The sequence below is a fragment of the Phalaenopsis equestris genome, unplaced genomic scaffold (genome assembly GCF_001263595.1).
Source record: "Phalaenopsis equestris unplaced genomic scaffold, ASM126359v1 Scaffold000002, whole genome shotgun sequence".
Taxonomy (NCBI): Eukaryota; Viridiplantae; Streptophyta; class Magnoliopsida; order Asparagales; family Orchidaceae; genus Phalaenopsis; species Phalaenopsis equestris.
The window spans coordinates 31,946,581-31,967,552 of record NW_018164444.1 but is presented as its reverse complement, the minus strand read 5'-3'; the positions used below and the strand labels follow the sequence as shown (position 1 = coordinate 31,967,552).

Here is a 20,972-nt window from a genome sequence, read left to right as displayed (position 1 = left end):
TTAATATTATGACTAGATATAAGAACTCGAAAGCGATTGTCAAAATATTGCCAAAACTTAATTACAATCATTAAAAAGAAATACTCATAAAAGGAATGATCAAAGAGCCCCATGAGGGTTCCAACTATTTGTTAAACAATATGTATTTTGATTTGGAAAGAGTTTTTTAACATATTTTTTAAGAAAACATATAACCTAGACATTTGACAAATTTCACTTACTATGAGCAAATGTAGCCATATTTTCCTTCTAAAATTTGTTCCAATTTATATTTTTTATTTTGGTGTCTTTGAATAAAACACAAATTTAATTAGAGATATTCTGATAGCTATCATTTTCTTATCTTCCAAAAAATTTATTTAAGAAGCTTTTTTTTTAATGGTCAGCCATGAATCAATGAATCAAGAGCTTTCAACTGTAAGATCCAAATTTTTTTTCTTTCACTATCATACATATATCACAATCACACTTGTTTAGGGTTTAGGGCTGTAAGTTTTCTTAAGATAAGTAAGCATCTTCATAATTATGTTTACAACAATCTCGTTCTATATGTTTCTATATATGCACATAGTAATTATCCATTTTTGTTCATACTAAATGCACAAATTTATCAAACTAACTTGTGATATTTTTGTATAACAAGTTATATTCAGCCACTTGCATTATTGTCTCTATAGGAGCATGCATTCTAGTTATATATATATATATATATATTATTGTATTTCTTTTTTTGAGTTTTGGATAGTTGTTTCCCTTATTATCATTTCACCATTATTTTTTGTTTTCATTCATTTGGATCGATTGAACTTTTATTTATTTAATAAAATAAAACTTATATTTGCTTGCTTATTTTATTAGTGCTTGTATATGATCAATGCTTATGAAAATATAGGTCAGATTCAATTTTTTTCATCATGCCCTATATTTCAAATTTTTTCACAATATCCTATGTTATTGGGTATACTAACTTTCACTTCCGGAGTCTGCAATCAACTTCTTAAAGAACTAAAAAAAAATTAGTTAATTTATATCAAAATTATTAATTATTGTTTAAATGCTGAGATCTTGAAAAATAAGCTAGCTAACCCCAAGTATAATTGCGAAACTTCCGCTTTAGGTGGGCACCGATTCACCTTAGTAGATCGACAGGAGAATTGAGGGAAGGGGTAAAAGAGGAGTCGCCATTTTTCCGCTGCGAAGCCCCTTTGCGTTTCAATAGCAGTGACCTCAATGGAAAGAGGCTGTTAGATCGGAGAAGAATCTGCCAGCGAGCACTGAGAGAGCAAAGTGGTTCGGCGTTTATCCTTCTTCCTCTCGTAGGAACCCTGCTCTTTCTTTTGGCAAAGTCCTTCGCCGGGCAGAGAAACTGTGCCTTTGGCATGGCAATCTACTTTAGAATTTAAAAAAGAAAATGATACCTAGAATTCCTTCTGCGGAGGATAACAATGAGTTAATTCACAGAGGAGTCTCCCAGCATAGAGCTTTTCCCTTCCGTATGCTATGGCTCTTCATGTTCTTCCTTGTTCTCGGTATTGGATTCTTCGCCTTCAGTGTCTATCTCACGCGGCACTTCGCGTTCCAGGGCATTCGGATCCAAGCTCGCTCAAACTTCCGGGCCTGCGATGACGTGATGCAGGGCGGGGTTACATTGGATCAGTGGATCCGCCCTTTGCAGACCACAGCGCATGGCATGAGCGACGGGGAGCTTCTCTGGCGTGCATCTTTCGTTCCCCAGGTGAAGGAGTATCCCTTTCGGAGGACGCCCAAGATCGCCTTCCTATTCCTCACCAGGGGCCCGCTACCCTTGGCGCCTCTTTGGGAGAAGTTCTACCACGGTTACTTAGGGCTGTACTCCATTTACATTCATACTCTTCCCTCTTACATAGCCAATTTCTCTTCAGAATCCGTGTTTTATGGACGGCAGATTCCTAGCCAGGTGATTGACTCTATTTGATCTACCGGTGCAGTTTTTATTACGAACTCTCATCCAGCTCTGAGAACTTCTCTTTCTGCTTTTTTTTTTTCCCTAGCAACTTCTTAGAAGCATTGACTTCGTCATTATCTATTCCTGAAGCCATGCATATTGTGCTCCTTGCTTATTGCTTTTTATATTTCTTTGCTTGGCACATGCCAAGGGTTTTTACCTTTCTATTTGGCGGGGGAGAACGGAAAACCAATTCTTAACCAAGAATGTTTGTATTCTTTTTGTATTAGCTATTGTCACGATTCCTTGCTTCATCTGCAAGGCTTGAATGCAAACTGGACATCTTTGGGGCGTTTTTTTGTACTGAAATTTGTGAATGGAATCGAAGCAAGTAAATTTTGATTTTGAATTTGTGAACTTGACGTTTGTCCGATGTTTTATAACTAGTGGTAATGAATGGAATAGTTGCAAGCTAATCCTGGGTTTTGGATATATGCCATCTAAATATTTTGAAATGATAAATGCTGAAGTTTTAAATCCTTATACTTTTCATTGCAGTGAACTGGGATTGTTAGTACTACATTACCGTTTCTTCAGGCTTCTTTTGAGAACCATTGTTATTCAGTTTGGCCCAACATATGTTTTGTCAATGCTCAAGATCGTTTTTGTCAGTGCTTTTTTTTTAAAAAACTTTATAAGCATGGCTTGCTTGGACTATCAGTACTTCCATCTTAAGTACTCATTAGATGTTGGATTTTTATTTTTGGATTTACTTTTTCTAGAGGATCCTTAAAACTTTTATGTGATCTTTGATAGATTTTGGTAGGTGAACATTTAGTAGCAGACATATTAATTAATTTATTGAACCTTCTTCGTTTGATAATTTTTGCCTTTCAAACAATTATATGATGCGTGTTAAGATCATTGTGCTCTTGCTTGAATAGTGCCCTACATGGGATCTGCTTGTAAACTTTTCGTCTTTGCATAAGATGATGACTTAATTAGTATTTCCCTCTTTTAGTTCTAAAAGGTGTTTAGTCAGTTTTGTGTATACTTGTGAGTTAAATAGGAACTCCTCTAAAATTATAATAAAAATAAGTGGCAAAAAAGGGTGAAAGTAGAAAAAAGAATAAAAAGGAAAGAAGAAAATAGTTCTTCAATCTACTCAGCTTAGAGGGACCTTCTAATAGCCCATTAGAGCCTTTAATTTGAAATCCTTGATCTTAAGGTCAACATTTTAGTTTAATATTTTATAGGTTGGATAGGATAGGGTTCTGATTATGTTCTTACGTAGTTGGGATCTTTATTGGTCGAGCTATACTCCAGAAGCTAAATCCAAGCACTTTCCTTTCACCCAATTGAGCTCCCCATTGGGTATGGAGAAAAAAACCCATCATTATTTCCTTAGTGACGGGCATAACCCTTCACTATGATGTTGGTTCTATTGCAAGTAAGGGAACATATCGTCAGTAGTATTTACTCAGGGTATTATGCATGTGGTTCTCATAGGAATGCCCAACAAAGTAGCCAAAAGTTTGTGGGATTATGAATGGAATGTGCTGCCCAAATGATAGAAGCTAATCCCCAACAAATATAAGAATATGTGGAAAACGGATTGAATATATACCCTAGAATTTTCACTTGAATGTTATGCATAACTAGATGTGGTTTATTTAAATCGAGGATCAAAATTTGCCATATTAGCCCATTCTTAATACATTTTAGATAAGAAAGTTCACTATTTTATAAAGAAAAGATGACCCAATGTAAGAACCTGCTAGGGGATGGAAAAGCTTTACGACTTCACAATAGCTATGGTCATAGCATATTGAGTTGCCCATAACTATATGATAACAAAAGATGACAGGATAATGGATTTTATAGTTTGAAATATAGAATGACTCCATGTAACATGTAAAAATATTGAAAATGTAAGATTAAAATTTATCTTAAAATTTGGTTTCCTTGTTTTTGCACGTTCTAAAAATTTATAAATTCTACATTTTGTTAAAATTATTTTGATGCATATAAGTATATATGCATTTATAAATATGTTAACATTTATAATTAATTTTTAATTAAATTATTTTTCCTAAGATTAAGTTAATATTACTAATCACCTCTTTATTTCTCTATTCAACAAACTATAATACTATAGTGGCAAATTTCATAATACACTTTCAATGGCATATAATGGAGGATTTAGAACTAGACAACAATAATGATTTTTCTTTAATAAATATTAGTATATACATATATATTATTAATACCTAAAGCACATTTGAATCCCTCTAATCATTTCCTATAACTTAGAAGAAGAAAAAAAGAGAAGAGGGGGACTAAGAGTTCAAGACAGAAATTAGATTTTGTGTTCCCTTTTCGCAAATTGAGGTTTGTATTGACTTGATAAGCTTCAAAACTTGAATGAGAAGAAATCATTTAAAGTTAGGATAATATTTTTAGGTTAATTGAGTTTGTTATGAGTTGTTAATTTAGGAATTAGCATATATTAAAGAAATCAACATGGTTAATGAGAGAGCAAAAATCAAAGAGATAAAAATAAGAAAATTTGTTTGAGGATTTTATATTTTTAGTGAGATGCTTGATCTCTAATATAAGGAGCAAATTATTCACAAATAATATTTGTAAATTTTTATCATTCTCATCTAGTTGTTATGTGTATGATTGTAAAATTTTTTTATATCAAGCATTTTAATGAAGATTTATATTATCAAGAATTCTATAGTTTTGCCTATGGTCATATTTTTGAATAATTTCATGATATTCTATATCATTCAAATTTTATGATTGATTTCTATGTCATATAATATACTATATTTGCATGCTAATACATGTTCATAATAGATGCATAACAATGCCAAGTAATTTTGAATGCTTATAATATTAACGTTAAAAATTTTCGTTGAGGATATCTGTGGGCTCCAAAAATTCATGACAGCTCCCCATGAACTCTGCAATTTATTTTTATTTTTGATTTGAGAGAGCTTTAGAAGGTCAAATTTTAAGAATGCAGATTGAATTGTAGATAAGACACTACTGAGAGATTTCACGCTTATTTTGCGAGGATTTTTTGATCTGGGGTTCAAGGTTTTCTATAGGCGTAAGCCCTTATGGTTAATTACACCTTCCAATAATGATTGAACACTTTCGATTAAGGTTAGTCATCAATACTTGAATGTTCAACATATAATAGCAGCTAACTTAGTATTTAAATTGTAGAATTCACCACTTAAAGCTTAAAGCGGATAGTGGGAGAATGAAGATGAAACCTGATCAAGATCCCATGGTTCCGCATCTCGGGCCATCATGTTGCCTGATCTACTTATTCAGAGGAGATCGTCAACCCAATATGACAAAAGGATGCTTGTCAGCAACCATGGGTTGCTTCGTTCAAGAGATCCTAGTAGATCTGGATTGGATGTTTGTCTAAGGGGACAAATTTATGTCGGCCTTAGCTAACAAAAGACTTTGTGTCAATCAATTGTACCCTTATGATTCACAACTCAAAGGGTAGAAAGTCGTTGGAAGCATACAGGCTGCAACTGTGACCGTATTATAATGGTGTTATTTTACGACAACTACCGGGTCAAAGGGCTCTCGCCATAATCACTACTTTGTGATATCATTAGGTGACATAACCACGCAGACAGAGGACTCATGTCACGTCCTTGCTGGCATGCAATTACTTTAATTGCGAATATATTGATACATTTGATAAGACATTGACTCTTTGTGAGCTGAAGTCAATCAGAAGTTTGTTACCCTCGACAAATTGTTGCGGAGAGCATATGAATTTTACTTTTAGCTTTTGAGTGATTGAATTTTAACTTGAACATTTATTTGGTTACTTTGAAAATATTGATTTAAAAGATTGTCCGCTTCGGTTGAATTCTTCGATCAACACAGCCCCATCATCAAGGAATTTTAAAATTTTAAAGTATTTATATTTCAAAGTGGGTTTAGTTTTGTTAAGTTACTTTTCAGATATGAGTCATGTCGACTCATGTCCTTAAAAGGAGGAGGATAAGACTGGGTGATTTAGATTTATAAATTTTTATTTTAGGATTTTGACATTTATTGTGAAATTACTAGACTCGTTAACTCCTGTCCCTGCGAGGAGGATCGGCTAGTTAGGTGAGACTTTTTTAAATTATTTTTGAACTTTACGAGTTTGAGTCTAAGGAGCCCAATTTTTAAAATATTTTCAAGTTCATAAGCTTTAAATTTTAAAATCCAAGTGTTAATATTTTTAAGCCTTGAAAATTTATATTTAAAAGCCCAAAACTTAAAAACTTTTATAATCTTAAGAGCCTAAATGTTAAAAGCCCGGATCCCCGATATTTTAAAATTCTAAGAGCCTAAGTTTTGAAAAGCTCTGCTCCAAATCATTTGAAAGTTCAAATGGGTTAAATTTTATGCTATTTTATAAGCTCAAACATTTTAAAATTTAAGACTAATTACATATCCAAATCACCCAAAATTTTGACAATCTACTGACGTCAATCTTCGTTAGGGGGCATGGGAGAGTGCCAACCTTCCCAACTATGTCAGAAGATTCGTCGGTCAGTGTCGAAAGACATTGCAGCCGGAGAGCAAAATTAATTTTTCAACATGCGGTCTCAAAAGACGCTATGGGGGAGCAAAAATAATATTTAACCTGCGATATCAAAAGATGTGACAGATCTTTAGTGTACTTGCAGAAACAGTTAAATTGCAAACAAAGATCCCCCGATTTTAAAAATAATTTTCTAGAAGAGTTCGTATGTTTCCTCACCTAACGGATACTGTGCTCTCCTTAAATGGTGGTTTTCAAAAAAATAGTTTCCTATTGCCCCATGTTGTATCTGCATGAAACCTTGATTTTAAAAGAATTCTTTCTCCGCCTAACGGGTACTGTGCTCTCCTCGAATGGAGGTTTTAAAAAAAGAAGTTTCTCAATTGCCCCACGTTTATACCTTTCAAGTCTCAATGGAATTGAAAATGACGGAACAACTGACCAAATGAGCTTAACCATATCCATAGCAACATGCCTTGAATTAGTTTGCACCGAATAGGAATGTGATGGTTGTGATATTAAGCGGGTCCCTCCAGCACCACCAAAGCTATCATCTTCCTCCTTAAGGTACCCTTCATCTTCTTTCTCCTACGTGAGTTTGGAAGCATGAAGACCTCATCCTCTAGGCTGCTGATCGAATACAGATTGAGATCCCTTTGCAGATGAGCAAATATCTCAGTTTGTTGCAGTAACTACCCTTCCTGTTGTTATTCATGTCAGCATCAATGGAAGCATTCTGGGCATCTAATAACTCTTGAATCTTTTGCTTCTTTGTTCTTCACATCTCTCTTAAAATGCCTTTTTTATGCTTCCCAATTTCAACCATCTCAGATGCTTTATCAGTTTCGTCATCCTCCTCATCTTCCCTCTTCACATCCCCCGTGACATGATCATCTTCTGTTGATTGTGAGTCCTCGTTCATGATCCCCTTGCCCGCGACTGCCTCGAGCTCCTCCTCGTCCTTGATGTTCGCATAGATCTCGTTCTGTTCTAGATCATTAGAGGTGCTTGAAATTTTTGGATTATAACTTAACGAGTTGTGCATGAAACAAACATGATAGTGACTGAAGTTTGTGTTGTACAAAGATAGGTCTCTTTGATTAGAAGGAATATGAGGAATAAAGACTCCTGCACTTCAAATTATGAGGTCTTGTTTGGAAAAGATCTAGTAGTACCCTAAGGGTACTTGCCTAAAAGGTCAAAAGGGAGAGTGAGCTTGCAACTCCTCAACAACTACCGGGATAGGTATGAACTAGATTCATAATATCTTAGAAGGCATATTTTTTTAAGAGGATCAATACAAAAGCCGATTCACAACACTACAATAATCATAGAAAGCTATCAAGATGGGACTTATAATACTACTCAGGGTTGCCCGATTCTAAAACTAATGCAATAATGGTATGTATGAGATAATTCTTCTCGCCACTAGAAAGATATGTATAATGGGACATACAATCTAAGCCTAAAAATCTTGAAGCTTGACAATCGGCCTGATGTCTCCTGGATGTTGGAATGTCACTAGACTCAATTGAAGCTATTTTTGATATCTATGCTATTTAGGTCATTAGGCAACATAGGAGGGATATTTGATGCATGCTGGAAGTCGTCTTTTGTTTTTTCCTTATAAGCAAGTTAACTTGAAACACTTTTGACGGTTGTCATGCAATGATTTTTTCTTTCTAGTCATTATTATGTTGGTAATCTAAATTTTATATGTTGAGACAATGCCGTGTAATGATATGACTTGGTAAGACATTTGCCAACAATTTGCTCAAAATATATGATTAAGGTACACAATTTATGCTAGTATACCATATTTGATACATGGCTTTTACTAGCTTGGTTTACTCTTTTAGGATACATATTGACTAGATTCATTTCAGTGTTTGGCAAAAAAGATTTATAATTTTGTAATGTGTGTATATCTTAGGATCCTATATGCCTATTTTACATTTGTTTTTTTAGTTGTCAAAATTGCTCTTCTAAAATATATGATGACTTGGATGAGTTTGATTTTAAAGTTTTGTGGATAGGTAGTTTGAGTGACCAAGAAATTCAAAAGATTATTATTATTATTATTTTTTGCTTGTTTTATTTGAGTAGAAGATGCTTTATAGGAATTCGCTCATGCATCTAGAATAATCTAGAATACCCCAAGACGTTAAACCATTCCTTTAAGTTTGTTATCCTAGAATCTTCTCATATATTTGCATCATTGAATATTATAGGAACATCACATATTAGGATAGAGACTAATTATTATATCATTTTACAATAAATTACATGAAGTCTTAAATGCTTGTTTATCATTGTTATCATTAGAAGTGCAGAGTCTAGAGATGTTTACAAAATGTAAGTTAGATGTTTGTGTGTGCATGTGTATATAAATTTTCGCGTGTGTGGGAGTGGCGCATTCTTTTAAACTATTTTCTATTAGGTAGTATGGAGTTTAAGTTCTTAAATTCGTCAAGGAAAGCTATTTTGACCAAATTCAGGTTTTATGTTTTAAGTTTGACTTGATTTGAATTATTATAATTTCGAAATTAAGTTTTAAATATCTACCTTAATGACAATGAGCTAGCTTCAAACTGCGCATTATGCCTCTTTGGTCGTAGACCAACCCATGTCACATCTTTTATCCCTTTGTTGGTGCCCTTTCATTCACCTCTCCTTAGATACAATTGTGAGCCATCCCTCTTTTGATATGTTGCTTGTTACCCTTTTATCCCATGTTGCGCACACTACTATTTGTGCAAGCCAGTCCTCCACTTGGCACACTAACCCATGCAGCCCATGTGACATCTCTCTCATTGGCTATGCATGGGATTATCCCCTTGCATGTTGGCGAGCCTTTCTGCACTTGTTTTGAATCCCTTTGAATTCATTAGTTTCTTTACATGATATATACCTTCTCTCTAAAATTATATTTCTATGCATTTAATTATTGTAAATAAATTGATCAACATTATTTTGATTTTGACGATTTATCTCTCATTTATAACATCTTTGAAATTAGTTGTTGATGCGGTCTTCTCAATTGTAGAGTTAGCAATCACATATTGGTTCTTATATGTGGGCTTTTTTATTATCCTTCTTGTGTTGAATATTCAATATTATTGATATTTTGTTCATTATGATTATTATGATTTCTATTTGAAATTTGTACATGCGATCTTAGTGAATGGATCTTCATGATTGTGGCTCTTATTTGGAGTCTTTCCATTATTAAAATTCTCTTGATAGTGGTGTTCTTATAGAAGATTTGTTCATTGGTAAGTTCCTTATCATTATGATCATTATTTGGTGCTTATCAATCAGTGAGATTTATGAGCAGTATGATTCTCCTTTTAAGATTATCTATATTAAGATCTTTATATGTGAATCATCATTTCAAGTTTTGTTATGATGAGGTTTAATATCATCGTCATTTTGATTTGGGTATTTCAAATATTTATTATCAGTAAATTTTTTTGTCATATTTATTCACTCACAATTTTTATTTTAGAGTTTTTATTATGGAAGTGGTCGTGACATGGTTTGCTAATAATCATGATTATTACATGATCATATCTTAAATGTGAATTCACTTATGGATTTTGTTTTTAAACACTTAAATGTTTTGCTAACAATCATGATTATTGCATGATTATCTCTTAAATATGGATCTATTTTTTATTTTCTTATACATATCATAATACTTGATTTTTTATTATGTTGTGAGCGATATTGTTTTTTGGTCTTCATACAATATTAGAGAACAAGGTCCTTGGAGAGACTAACACTTGACTCCCTTGACATACGTCTTCTTCACCTCCTTTCTTTCTTGTGTGTGATTGACATTTGGAAAGTCCCTTATTTATGAGATCTTTGAATCGATGGATATTATGAGATTTATATTACCATTACTATAAACTGACTACATCTTTCCCTTTTATCTCAACCTTTGGATTTCATTGAACCTTTAGGATAACTCCTATTTTTTACCTTCACTTCTTGGCGATGTTTGAGGGAGGGCTCCACTAATTATTAGGGCCGGAGACAGATTGAACCGAATTGAGCAGGGTTGTGTTTATAAAATTCAAGCTTGAGCCAAGCCTGAGCTTAGATCAAGCTTTTGCGTTTATTAACAAACTTAGTTCATGAGTTTGATTCATATTTATTTCATATAACGATAAAAGAGTCATTTTTGAAAAATTAATAAGTAGTCTTATCAAGCTACTTAATTGTTATCTAAATCATCTTTATTGAGTAAATTAAAATTAGTGTCATCATGTTATTTATTTTCTAACCAAGTGAGCCTTATCAAACAACTAATGAATATTATAATTGAGCTATTTATTTTTAATCAAATAAGTTTTATCGAGATTAGAAATGCATTATTTGTTAAACAAATAAAATAAACGAGCTATTAAATGCTTAACTAAAATAAATATATAAATATGCAAAATAGATGGAAAACTAAATAAACAAGTTTTTTATCTTATTTTATGACCTATGAATTGAGTTTATTCGTACTTTCAATTAAGCTTTAATTGATCTTATTCATAAGCATTAAATCGAGCTTATTCACGAGCTTATTTATCAAATAAATGAAGCAGTTTATCAAGTTTCTTAATTAACTTATTAATGGGCTTTAAATGTCATTGTTCGTGAACATAAACTAATTAAACAAAGAGTTGTTTGAGCTTGTTCATTTAATAATTGAGTATTTATAAAAATGTTCAAATTTGTTCAATTAGTTAATCAAACAAACGTGAATGAGCTCTTATCAAGTCGAGCTACGAGTGGTTTATCAAATGCTCGGTTTGTTTGCAGCCTTATTAATTACACCTAAGAGCATCCAACCATTTTTAAACTCATGTAGTGCTAGAATTTTGAGTCACCTCTTGGTCGATCATGCTTGTTATCTTTCTCCTAACTCCCCGTTACGATGGACTACTCATGATTATTGATTTGATATTGATTTTTAATGAATATACTCTTTTCCTTAATCGTATTTTTGCTATTATCTCATTTGATCTAGATTATTGAATTAGGCCTAAAAGTCTTAGATTGTTGAATCGGGCCTTAAAAGTTGACTTTGCCCTTTTTCCCCAAGTTGACCCGGCGGTTCTCACCACTAGCTTGACTTAGAATTCTTTCAATGTGCTGATCTTTATGCTCAATTTAACAGTATTCATTACCGATTATACTTGAGCCTTCTGATTAATTTAAGGGCTAGAGTGGCATTATATATGATATGAGATTGTAAAATTCATCCTCTTTAAATCATTGAAATATTATAAAAATCATATATACATATAAAAGATGATTTTTTATGACAATGATCTTAATTAGGCCATGATTTTGGAAAATTATTTAATGAATCTTTCAAATGTATTCTTTTAAGCTTCACCTTTTTTTAAAATTATCAAAAGCCATATTTAACTAGATTTAACATACACAACCTAATTTGGTTTAATTAGAATTTTCTTAAGGCATTTAGGACCTTAAATCTCATGCTCCTTAATGCAGAGAAATCTGTATTATTAACCCTTTTTCTACACGCGACAATTACATACACGTGCACCTCACGCACAGTTTGTAGACACTTCTAAGAATCATAACAATATTTTTAAGTTTTAGGGTTGATAAACCAAATGAATGTATGGCCATAAGTATCTAGGGTATAAGTTTAAGCATGGTGGAAGAATATGAAAGAGATCAATTGTTTTCAACAAAAGGGACACAATCATAGAGTCATGGCCTGTAATTTGAGTATGAAGGCACCTATGTTTTTCTGAAGCTTGTAATTTTGTGAGAAAATGATAGCTCTGACATATGGAAACTAATAAATGGATTGTCCTTTCAACTTGACAAAAGCTACATGATTATTCAGAGGAATTGCTTATAACGTTATGAATGATGAGAGGTGATAGATTAATGGGACTTATATTATAACACATTGAATGTCTTTGGCTTATCAAATAAGCCCAAAATATTAGAAGCCTAATTCAATTAAATAATGATTAGGAGTTGAGCAAATTTGATATTATGGGAGCAAGTAGAGAGGATTTGGAAATTGAAAATGGAGTCTTGAGAGATTCCTTGATGTTGAGAGAACAATCCATGAATATTATTGTGAAGAGAAGTCAAGGCCAATGAGGAAAACTCGACAAGCCTGCCTGAGAGGCAAAAACTGTCGTGAAAAAAGCTTGTGAAAGACATCAATTTTGAAGCCTAGAAGATCACTGATACTTGTTTTGGGATGAAAGCAATGTGTTTGCTATTTTTATATTAAGTCAGCTATTTTTTACTAAATTTAATAGTTAGTAACGATCATACCATAGCCTGTATGTTTTTATATTGTGCATCTTATTCTAAATTACATTAATAAACCTTGGATCGCAAATAGCTCTACATCAATATGTGATAGAGAACTTCCAAAGGGACAATATAACAATTGACATGCCTGATTCATGGACCAACGTCCAATTAGGGTGGACAATTGAGTTATGGTTGTTGTGATGCACATGGATGACTAGGCCATTGGCTATAAAGCCATATTTGCGTCTCTCCATCAATCCAAGTTTTGGTGTGGCTGGTTTCTTAGTGATTCTATGTAAAATTGATATTAAAGAAACTCACAAGTTTGAGTCATATGTGGCACTGCCTCTAAGAGAGAGAGAAGGACAAAAGCTTCCTAAGAGGACAAGTTTGAGTCATAGTTTTTTTAAGTGATTCTATGTAAATTGTATAATTGATATTAGAGCAAAAGTCACAAGTTTGAGTCATAGGTGGCATAGCCTCTAAGAGAGAGAGAAGAATAAAAGATTGCTAAGATAACATAATGATAGCTCTCCTATAGGTCTATAGGGGATGATTGAACCATCAACCTACGTTTGTTTACAATAGACTGAGCCATAGTGCTATGATGCATCATTGAATCTTGGATATTTGGAGTATTGGTTATAATGCGTTAGTTATATCCTTGATTTTGAAGTAGTTGGTTGTGTTAAATGGTTGATTCTTAATGAACAGATAATCAATTATACAAGAAAAAAGGAAAGAGGCGAACATAAGATAACATGATGAATTTTGCAAGGAGAATTATTTAAATTTTTTTTTACTCCAAATATCATTGATGCCTTTCAAAGAAATGAATATTTAGACATTCTTAAAGTTGACATAAAAAGTTGCAATTAGAAGATGCTTATGATGTATGATATTTTGGATGCCACACCTCAACTGAACCCTCTTAAGGGTCGGCTGAGGTGCTACAGAGTCAGACAATTTGGTCAAACTAAATTCTCACCAATACTGGTCATGACCTGCAGAATTAGGTCCCATGGGGTGAAGAACTAGTCTAACTAAATTGTTGAAATAAACCTTCCAATGCCTGAGTTGTTCTTTCTGATTGTTCATTAGTTTGTGGATGAAATGCAATTGCGTACTCAAACTTTGTTGAATGTCTTTCCACAACTTGTGCATAAATCTTCCATCTCTATAAAAAATTATAACTTTTGGAGCACCGTGCAATCTCATAATTTCTTTGACATAATTTGGTTAACTTTTTCGCTGAATCTATCCGATTGACAAAAAGTGAGCAGACTTTGTTAGCTTGTCAATATGAACCAAATAATATCGTGGTCCTATCTGGATCGAGGAAATCCTATAACAAAATTCATAGCAATTTCTTCTTATTTTCATTCAGGTATCAACAACGATTGTAGCAATCTATTGGGTCTCTGATACTCAACCTTTACAATCTGACAAGTCTGACATTAAAATACATATTCAACAACATTCTTCTTTATACCTGGCCATCAAAATGCTAACTTCAAATCTTTGTACATAGTGTTGCCTGGATGAATTATGTAGCATGAATGATGGACTTCATGTAGAATTTCCTATCTAAATCTCAATCAAGAAATACTCATAATTACACCTTATTTCTAATTACACTATCTTCATCCATTGTCATATCGGGCCTCTTTCCTGATTGAAGTTGTTTTATAAGTTTCACATATTCATTGCCAACTTTTCGAGGTGCTTTAATTCTATCAATTATCGTTGGTTGCATTGTCAGTTGATGTAAATACCCCATATCACCTGATCTTCTGACTTCCAAATGTAAATCTTATATTTCTTTAATCAACTCTGGCTCTCGAGTGATAACCAACTTACATTGCCTGTGGATTTATGGCTTAATGTATCAACAACTACATTTACTTGGCCAAGACAATACTGCATATTCAAATCATAGTATTTGACCAACTCTAACCATCTTTGTTGCCTCAAATTCAATACTTTTTATGAAAATGTACTTCAAACTTTAATGCACAGTGAATACTTCGCATTTCATGCCATACAAATAACGTTGCCAAATTTTGAGAGCAAGAACCATAGTAGCTAACTTTTAGTCATGCGTCGGATAGTTTCTTTCATGTGGTTTCAACTATCAGGATGGCATGAGTTATCAAATTTTTAGTCTGCATTAAAACACAACTTGAGCCTCTTAATGATGTGTTATTGTAAATCTGGAATCCTTTAAGAGTTGAAAAAACTATGCTCATATTTTGCAGTTCACTCAAATTGAACGTCTTACCTAATCAACTTTTACAACGACATAACTATCTATGAAAAATATTTTACGAACCTTTTGTAATATCCAGTCAATCAAAGGAAACCGTATACCTCTGTAATATTCCTTGGGTCATTCCACAATTGCCTTCACCTTTTAAGGATCTACTTAAATTTCTTGACCACTGATAATGTGCCTCAAAAATACAATACTTCGCAACGAAAATTCACATTTTGAAAATTTTGCATATATTTATTTTGCCTCAGCGGCTCTAAAAGATTCTTCAGATGCTTGGCATGAACTTCATTAGTTTTTGAATAAATCAAATTATTATTAATTAAAAATATAAACTAATCTACATACAACTTGAAGATTCTATTCATCAGGTCTAGGAAAATTATAGGAGTATTGGTTAAGCCAAAAGACAACTAAGAATTCATAATGACCTACATGATCCCAAATGTTGACTTAGTTATATTTGTCTGACTCTGACCTGATGATATCACGATCCAAGATCAATTCGGGAAGATACACGAGCATCTTCTAATTGATCAAATAGATCATTGATCCTACGTAAACAATATTTTTTCTTGATTGTCACATTGTCGAACTCTGTAATCCATCCTTCTTGACGAACAATACGGGAGCACTCCACGGTGAATTACTTGGCCTAATAAAACCCTCATCTATCAGTTCTTACAACCGACATTTTGATTCATGTAATTCCTTACAGGAGGTGTATAGACTTTTTTGGTGTGTATCTAATTTATTTTGGATTCAACAGCTTTGTATAGTTTATATGTTTTGAGGTTGTGATTTTTTCACGTTTTCGAGTGAATATAAATGAATTATGAAATATAATGTATCACATATGTTGTGGTAATTTAGTTAATACTAGTTTTTCACCCACTCTGCAGGTGAGGACAAGTGTTGGTGAGAATTTAGTCTTACCTCAACTGACACTTAAAAGGGGGGTCGGTTTGGCAAATGACATTAGATAAGCTAATATAAAACTCAACAAATTGTTGATGAATTGGATTGATGATTAGCTTCAATAAATAATATGAATTATGTTACTAATCACATGGAACTCAAGCACAATTGTTGCATCGACTACATTATACATGTAATTAGAAAAGAAATGCTTCGCTTTTTCATTCTTTAATTGAAAATCCTTTCTTCGAGTAAATACTTATCGGTTGTTGTTGAATTTGTATGTGATATGATATCCAATTCTATGCAACCAAATTTCTCTTTTTGGATTCTCCTTGCACATACATTTTTAGGTAACGATCTACTAGTTGATTTTTTTAGACATTTGTCTTTATACACGTGGGAAGAGCTTAAGAAATGGAAATTTGTGCGATCTGCCATATTATACATTTTGCTATGTGTGTTGTTCCATCTTGGCTTAAATTTTTTGGGATTGATCAAGTGGGTTACTTTTTTGGGTTGTTGCACTTAGAAAGAACGTAATAGATGGAACCTGCACTATAAATTCTTGTAATATTTGCAATGTATTATTTCTCTCAGTTTGGCTTTTTTGGAATTTTATGATTTATATATATTTCTCTAGGTTTCTTCATATGATGGAGAGGTAACGAAAAATATGATTTTTTTTTCTTTTGTACTACTGATTTAGCTGTTAGGAAGTGCTGCAATGCACTTCCAATGTACAAGGTCTTTTAATTAGAGCATTTTTACGTAATAACAATTAGTGGGGATGAATTCATATGAGATGTCAATATATAGTGATTTAGATAGTAAAAGTTGTAATTTAAACGTCATCATCATCACAAGTATTCAGGGATGGCTTCATTCTCCGTCTATTTTTATTGAGTGTGTAGGAGGTGTTAAAACATATTTAAACTAATTTTTTTAAAATAAATTCTATCCTACTTACCTTTTGACCCATCTCTCTTCCTTCATAATCCTTATCTATCTTATGAATTGTGACTGCATTTTCTACTTTTTTGTATATATTCAAATTTATTAAATCATTTTCTGCAATCTTATCTTCAATTTATATCACTCCCAACATTTCTCTAATACAGGTTTCATTTGGGGTGGGTCATGCGAAGCTATTTTCTCAACTATTTCAATTATGCTTTTCCAAAAGTTGCTTTTCTAAAACAATTTTGGAAACTAACGGTGAAAAAAATGACATCCAAGCATGCATCTCCCACAAAATTAGTTAGAAAAACTACCCCAAACATTTGTCAATTTATTCTTTTGAGTTTTGTCACACATTTATTAGACCACCTCATTTTTGCCATACTTAATTTGGCAATTAGAACTTTTTGTACTTCTGAACACTCAAATTTATATAGCATATGAGACCTAATTGTTGTTTTATAAATTTACCTGAGTTTTATGATATTGTCAAGATCATAACACTTATAAAGTGTTTTTTGATTTTAACCATCCATCTTTGACTCTAAAGGTCTATATGTTCAATCTTCCACATAAGAAATTTTAGATACATAAACTTATTATACCTAAGCATTAATTTATCTTCTATTAGTATTGATTGATAATTGTTCAGATCATTACTAGTAAACTTGAATAGCATGTATTTAGATACCAATCCTAAGATCTTTATGTTTTGAACTCTTTCTTTGATGCTCAACTTTCCAATTCTTCCAATTGATATCTCATTGATTATGAACAAGAAATCTTACTTTGAATATCCTTGATAAGCACTTCCATAATTATTACAATAACAAAGTTAGTGTTGAGCATTCATTTAATTTTGCTGTAACAAAAAATTCTTGGTCACTCCATGATTATTTCTAATACCATTTAATGATTTATCATAAATATTCTTAATAAGTTAAATAGATATTTGAACCACTTTTTTCTTCCTTAATATGTAACAATCAATTCTTATGTTACTCAATCATTACCCTTTTTGAGATCAATAAAAATCATACTTAGATTCTTTGTACTATGTTTGTTGTATTGATTATTTTTAACACAACTCACTCTCATAGTGGATTTTCTTTGCATGTAAACTAAGTTGATTCTTTAATATTGACATTATTTTTTAGGTCTATGCTCCATTTCTCTCTCTTGAACTTCATTATATAACTTAATTAAGTATAATTTTATGATTACTATAATTTAAAAAAATCTCATTCATTTGTAATTTTTCTAACATGACTAATTTTCTTTAGCATCATCTTTAGCTTTCACAATTCTATTAAAAAATTTGTTAACAAAATCAATAGAATCTTTCATACCTCTCCAAATTTTATTTGATGTTTTCTTTAAACTATTGTTTTTTTCCTTATACTTTTTTAGAGCTAACTCAAACTTTTTGTTTTATTTGATGTTTTGTTTTAACTATAGTTTTTTTTTCCTTAAACCTTTTTAAGCTAACTCAAACTTTTTGTGTCATTCCATTCTAAGACATCTCAAAAGTTTATAAATTATGATTTTTAAAATGGTTTTTGTTTTAAAATTCTCATTTAATAATTTCTAAAAGTAGTATTCCTTCTTTTTTATTATCATTATCTTTTAATAAGATCTTATTATATTTGCTTGTAGTGTATCTTGATCTATGGTATCTTTTTGCTATTTAATGCTTTCTTCTTCTTAATACCTAGCTTGTTATACAAATCGAAACTATGACTATCCTTTTTACTAGTTTTTGTTTTTTCTTATAATTATTATAATGTTTACTAATTATCACTATTATACTATTCTCTTGCTATTTAATTTTTTTTTTATTTTCTTTATACCCTGCTCATTATACAAATCATTGGAAACATCACTATTCTTCTCCTAGCTTTTGTTTTTTTATTTCAAAACATTTTTGTGTCCATTGAGGTTTCTTGTGCCTCATCACTTATGATGTGTTTGTTTCGGTTGTGATTGTATGAAATCTCAGTTTTAAAGTTATAGAAAATCTGCTGTTTAAAAGCTAGTGTTTCAAAAGTTGTTCTATTTGAAAAAATTCAGTTTTGAAAGTGTTATGTAGTTAGTGGCACAATGATACCTATACGAGTGTTGGTGCGTTATTAGAAAGCAATGCAGGGTGTGGGAGCGCTGCACCATATGGGTGCGCTGGCACGTCGGCACAGGTGCGCTCATATTGGCACGCCACATCCAAAAGTGAGATGCGGACGTGGATGCGAGATGCGGATTTGTCGACATGGTTGTGATATTACGTAAATTTGTGTCGTGGTTTTAACCTCCGGCTCCGATCGAACGAATCAGAAATCCAGCTGAAAAAAGCTGAAACAAATGCCCACTTAATCATAAAGTCTTCTTGCTAAAATATGATCTATTTGAGAATCTTCTAAACCTATTAAGATGATCTCATCAATTAAATTAAGTGTTCTTATCTCGCATTCAATTTAGCTCAACTAAAGAATTTGAATTTAACTCCCTTAACAACCTATGATTAAGTCTTAACCTCTTGTGAGTTCCACCACGTGGTCCTATTCTTACATTTACTTTTTTTTTTTTAGATGTGCATTTTTTTTAACTAACATACCAATATGTGTTATGCATTTGAGAAAAAAGTACCCAATCATTAGGCAAAGTGGACTGCACATTAGAGCTATACATTTTTAACTTTCCTTTTCAGCCTTGGGAGTAATTATTGTTTGCTGAAACACATGTTCTTTTTTATGATACATGTCTTATTTTGTGCTACAATTTTTGTCTGGGTCAATTTTGTCTATTCTGTCCTCTTATCCTTGAATTATGAATAGAACTGTACGTACATTGAATTTTTTTAATGAAAATTCTAAGCCAATTTTGGTAAAAATATATTATCATCGGTGCAACTTAGTGTCAGTCCGTTTGAAACAGATGCATCTTCTAACGAAGTTAAATAGAACAGCATTCACATGTTATCATGTCTCTAGTTATCTATTTGAAATAGTTAGCATTAAACAATTAACGGCATTTACACGTTATATTATGGTTTTCAGGTGTCGGAGTGGGGGCAGATGAGCATGTGTGATGCTGAAAGAAGGCTCCTTGCAAATGCCCTGCTAGATATTTCAAATGAATGGTTTATTCTGCTGTCTGAGAGTTGCATACCGCTTCACAAATTCAGTGTCCTCTACAAATACTTATCAAAATCGAAATATAGTTTTATTGGGTCAGTTGATGATCCCGGCCCATATGGCAGGGGACGATATGATCCCCGAATGTTACCGGAGGTCAGCATTGAACAGTGGCGTAAAGGATCACAGTGGTTTGAAGTTAACAGAAAGCTAGCAATCATTATTGTTAAGGACATAACTTATTATCCCAAGTTTGAGAAGTTTTGCAAGCCCCATTGTTATGTGGATGAGCACTACTTCCCTACAATGCTTACAATTGAATCCTCTCATCTTTTGGCAAACAGAAGTTTAACATGGGTGGACTGGTCAAGAGGTGGGGCTCATCCTGCTACATTTGGGAGATATGACATCACCGAGTCATTTTTGAAGAGAATTCTCAACGGATATACATGTTTATACAATAACTACAACTCAACGATTTGTTTTCTTTTCGGCAGGAAGTTTTCTCCAAGTGCTTTAGAACCCTTATTACATCTAGCGCCTCATTTGCTGGGATTTGGGTGATAAAATTTTGCACAACTTCAGAAGTAGAAAGAGTAGCGACCTTTGAGATTTCATGTTCTCTATCGACTTTGTATCCATCCAAGAGATCTACTCAAGGATTTTCAATATTTTTTTTGAGAATTTTCATCTCACCTTTTTTTTTTCTCCTTGTACAAACAAACTGCTGCAGTGTTAAACATCATACTAATGAAATAGCGGATTGATCGAATAAATAATGTTTTTTTTTTATTGTATTTTTTTTAAAAAAAGGAGAAAAAGTATGTGTCTATGCATTCATTTGTTTATCACCTTCCCATAGTGGTAAAGCTTTTACATTGTGAT

The 20,972-nt window shown here is 32.5% G+C and overlaps 1 protein-coding gene across 1 annotated transcript; it reads left to right on the top strand.

The window, feature by feature from the left end:
- Positions 1-1,128: 1,128 nt before the first annotated feature.
- LOC110017903 lies at positions 1,129-20,858 on the top strand. The gene is made up of 2 exons (XM_020715059.1): positions 1,129-1,936; positions 20,010-20,858. Exons 1-2 carry the CDS (start codon positions 1,412-1,414, stop codon positions 20,649-20,651), a joined length of 1,167 nt encoding a protein of 388 aa, XP_020570718.1. The 5' UTR covers positions 1,129-1,411; the 3' UTR covers positions 20,652-20,858.
- The last annotated feature ends 114 nt before the right edge of the window (positions 20,859-20,972 follow it).

Excerpts from the sequence above, each read along its gene's own strand:
- LOC110017903 (XM_020715059.1), top strand. The coding sequence starts at position 1,412 with ATGATACCTAGAATTCCTTCTGCGGAGGATAACAATGAGTTAATTCAC. Across the intron at positions 1,937-20,009 it reads GACGGCAGATTCCTAGCCAG|GTGTCGGAGTGGGGGCAGAT; the intron begins GTGATTGACTCT and ends TATGGTTTTCAG.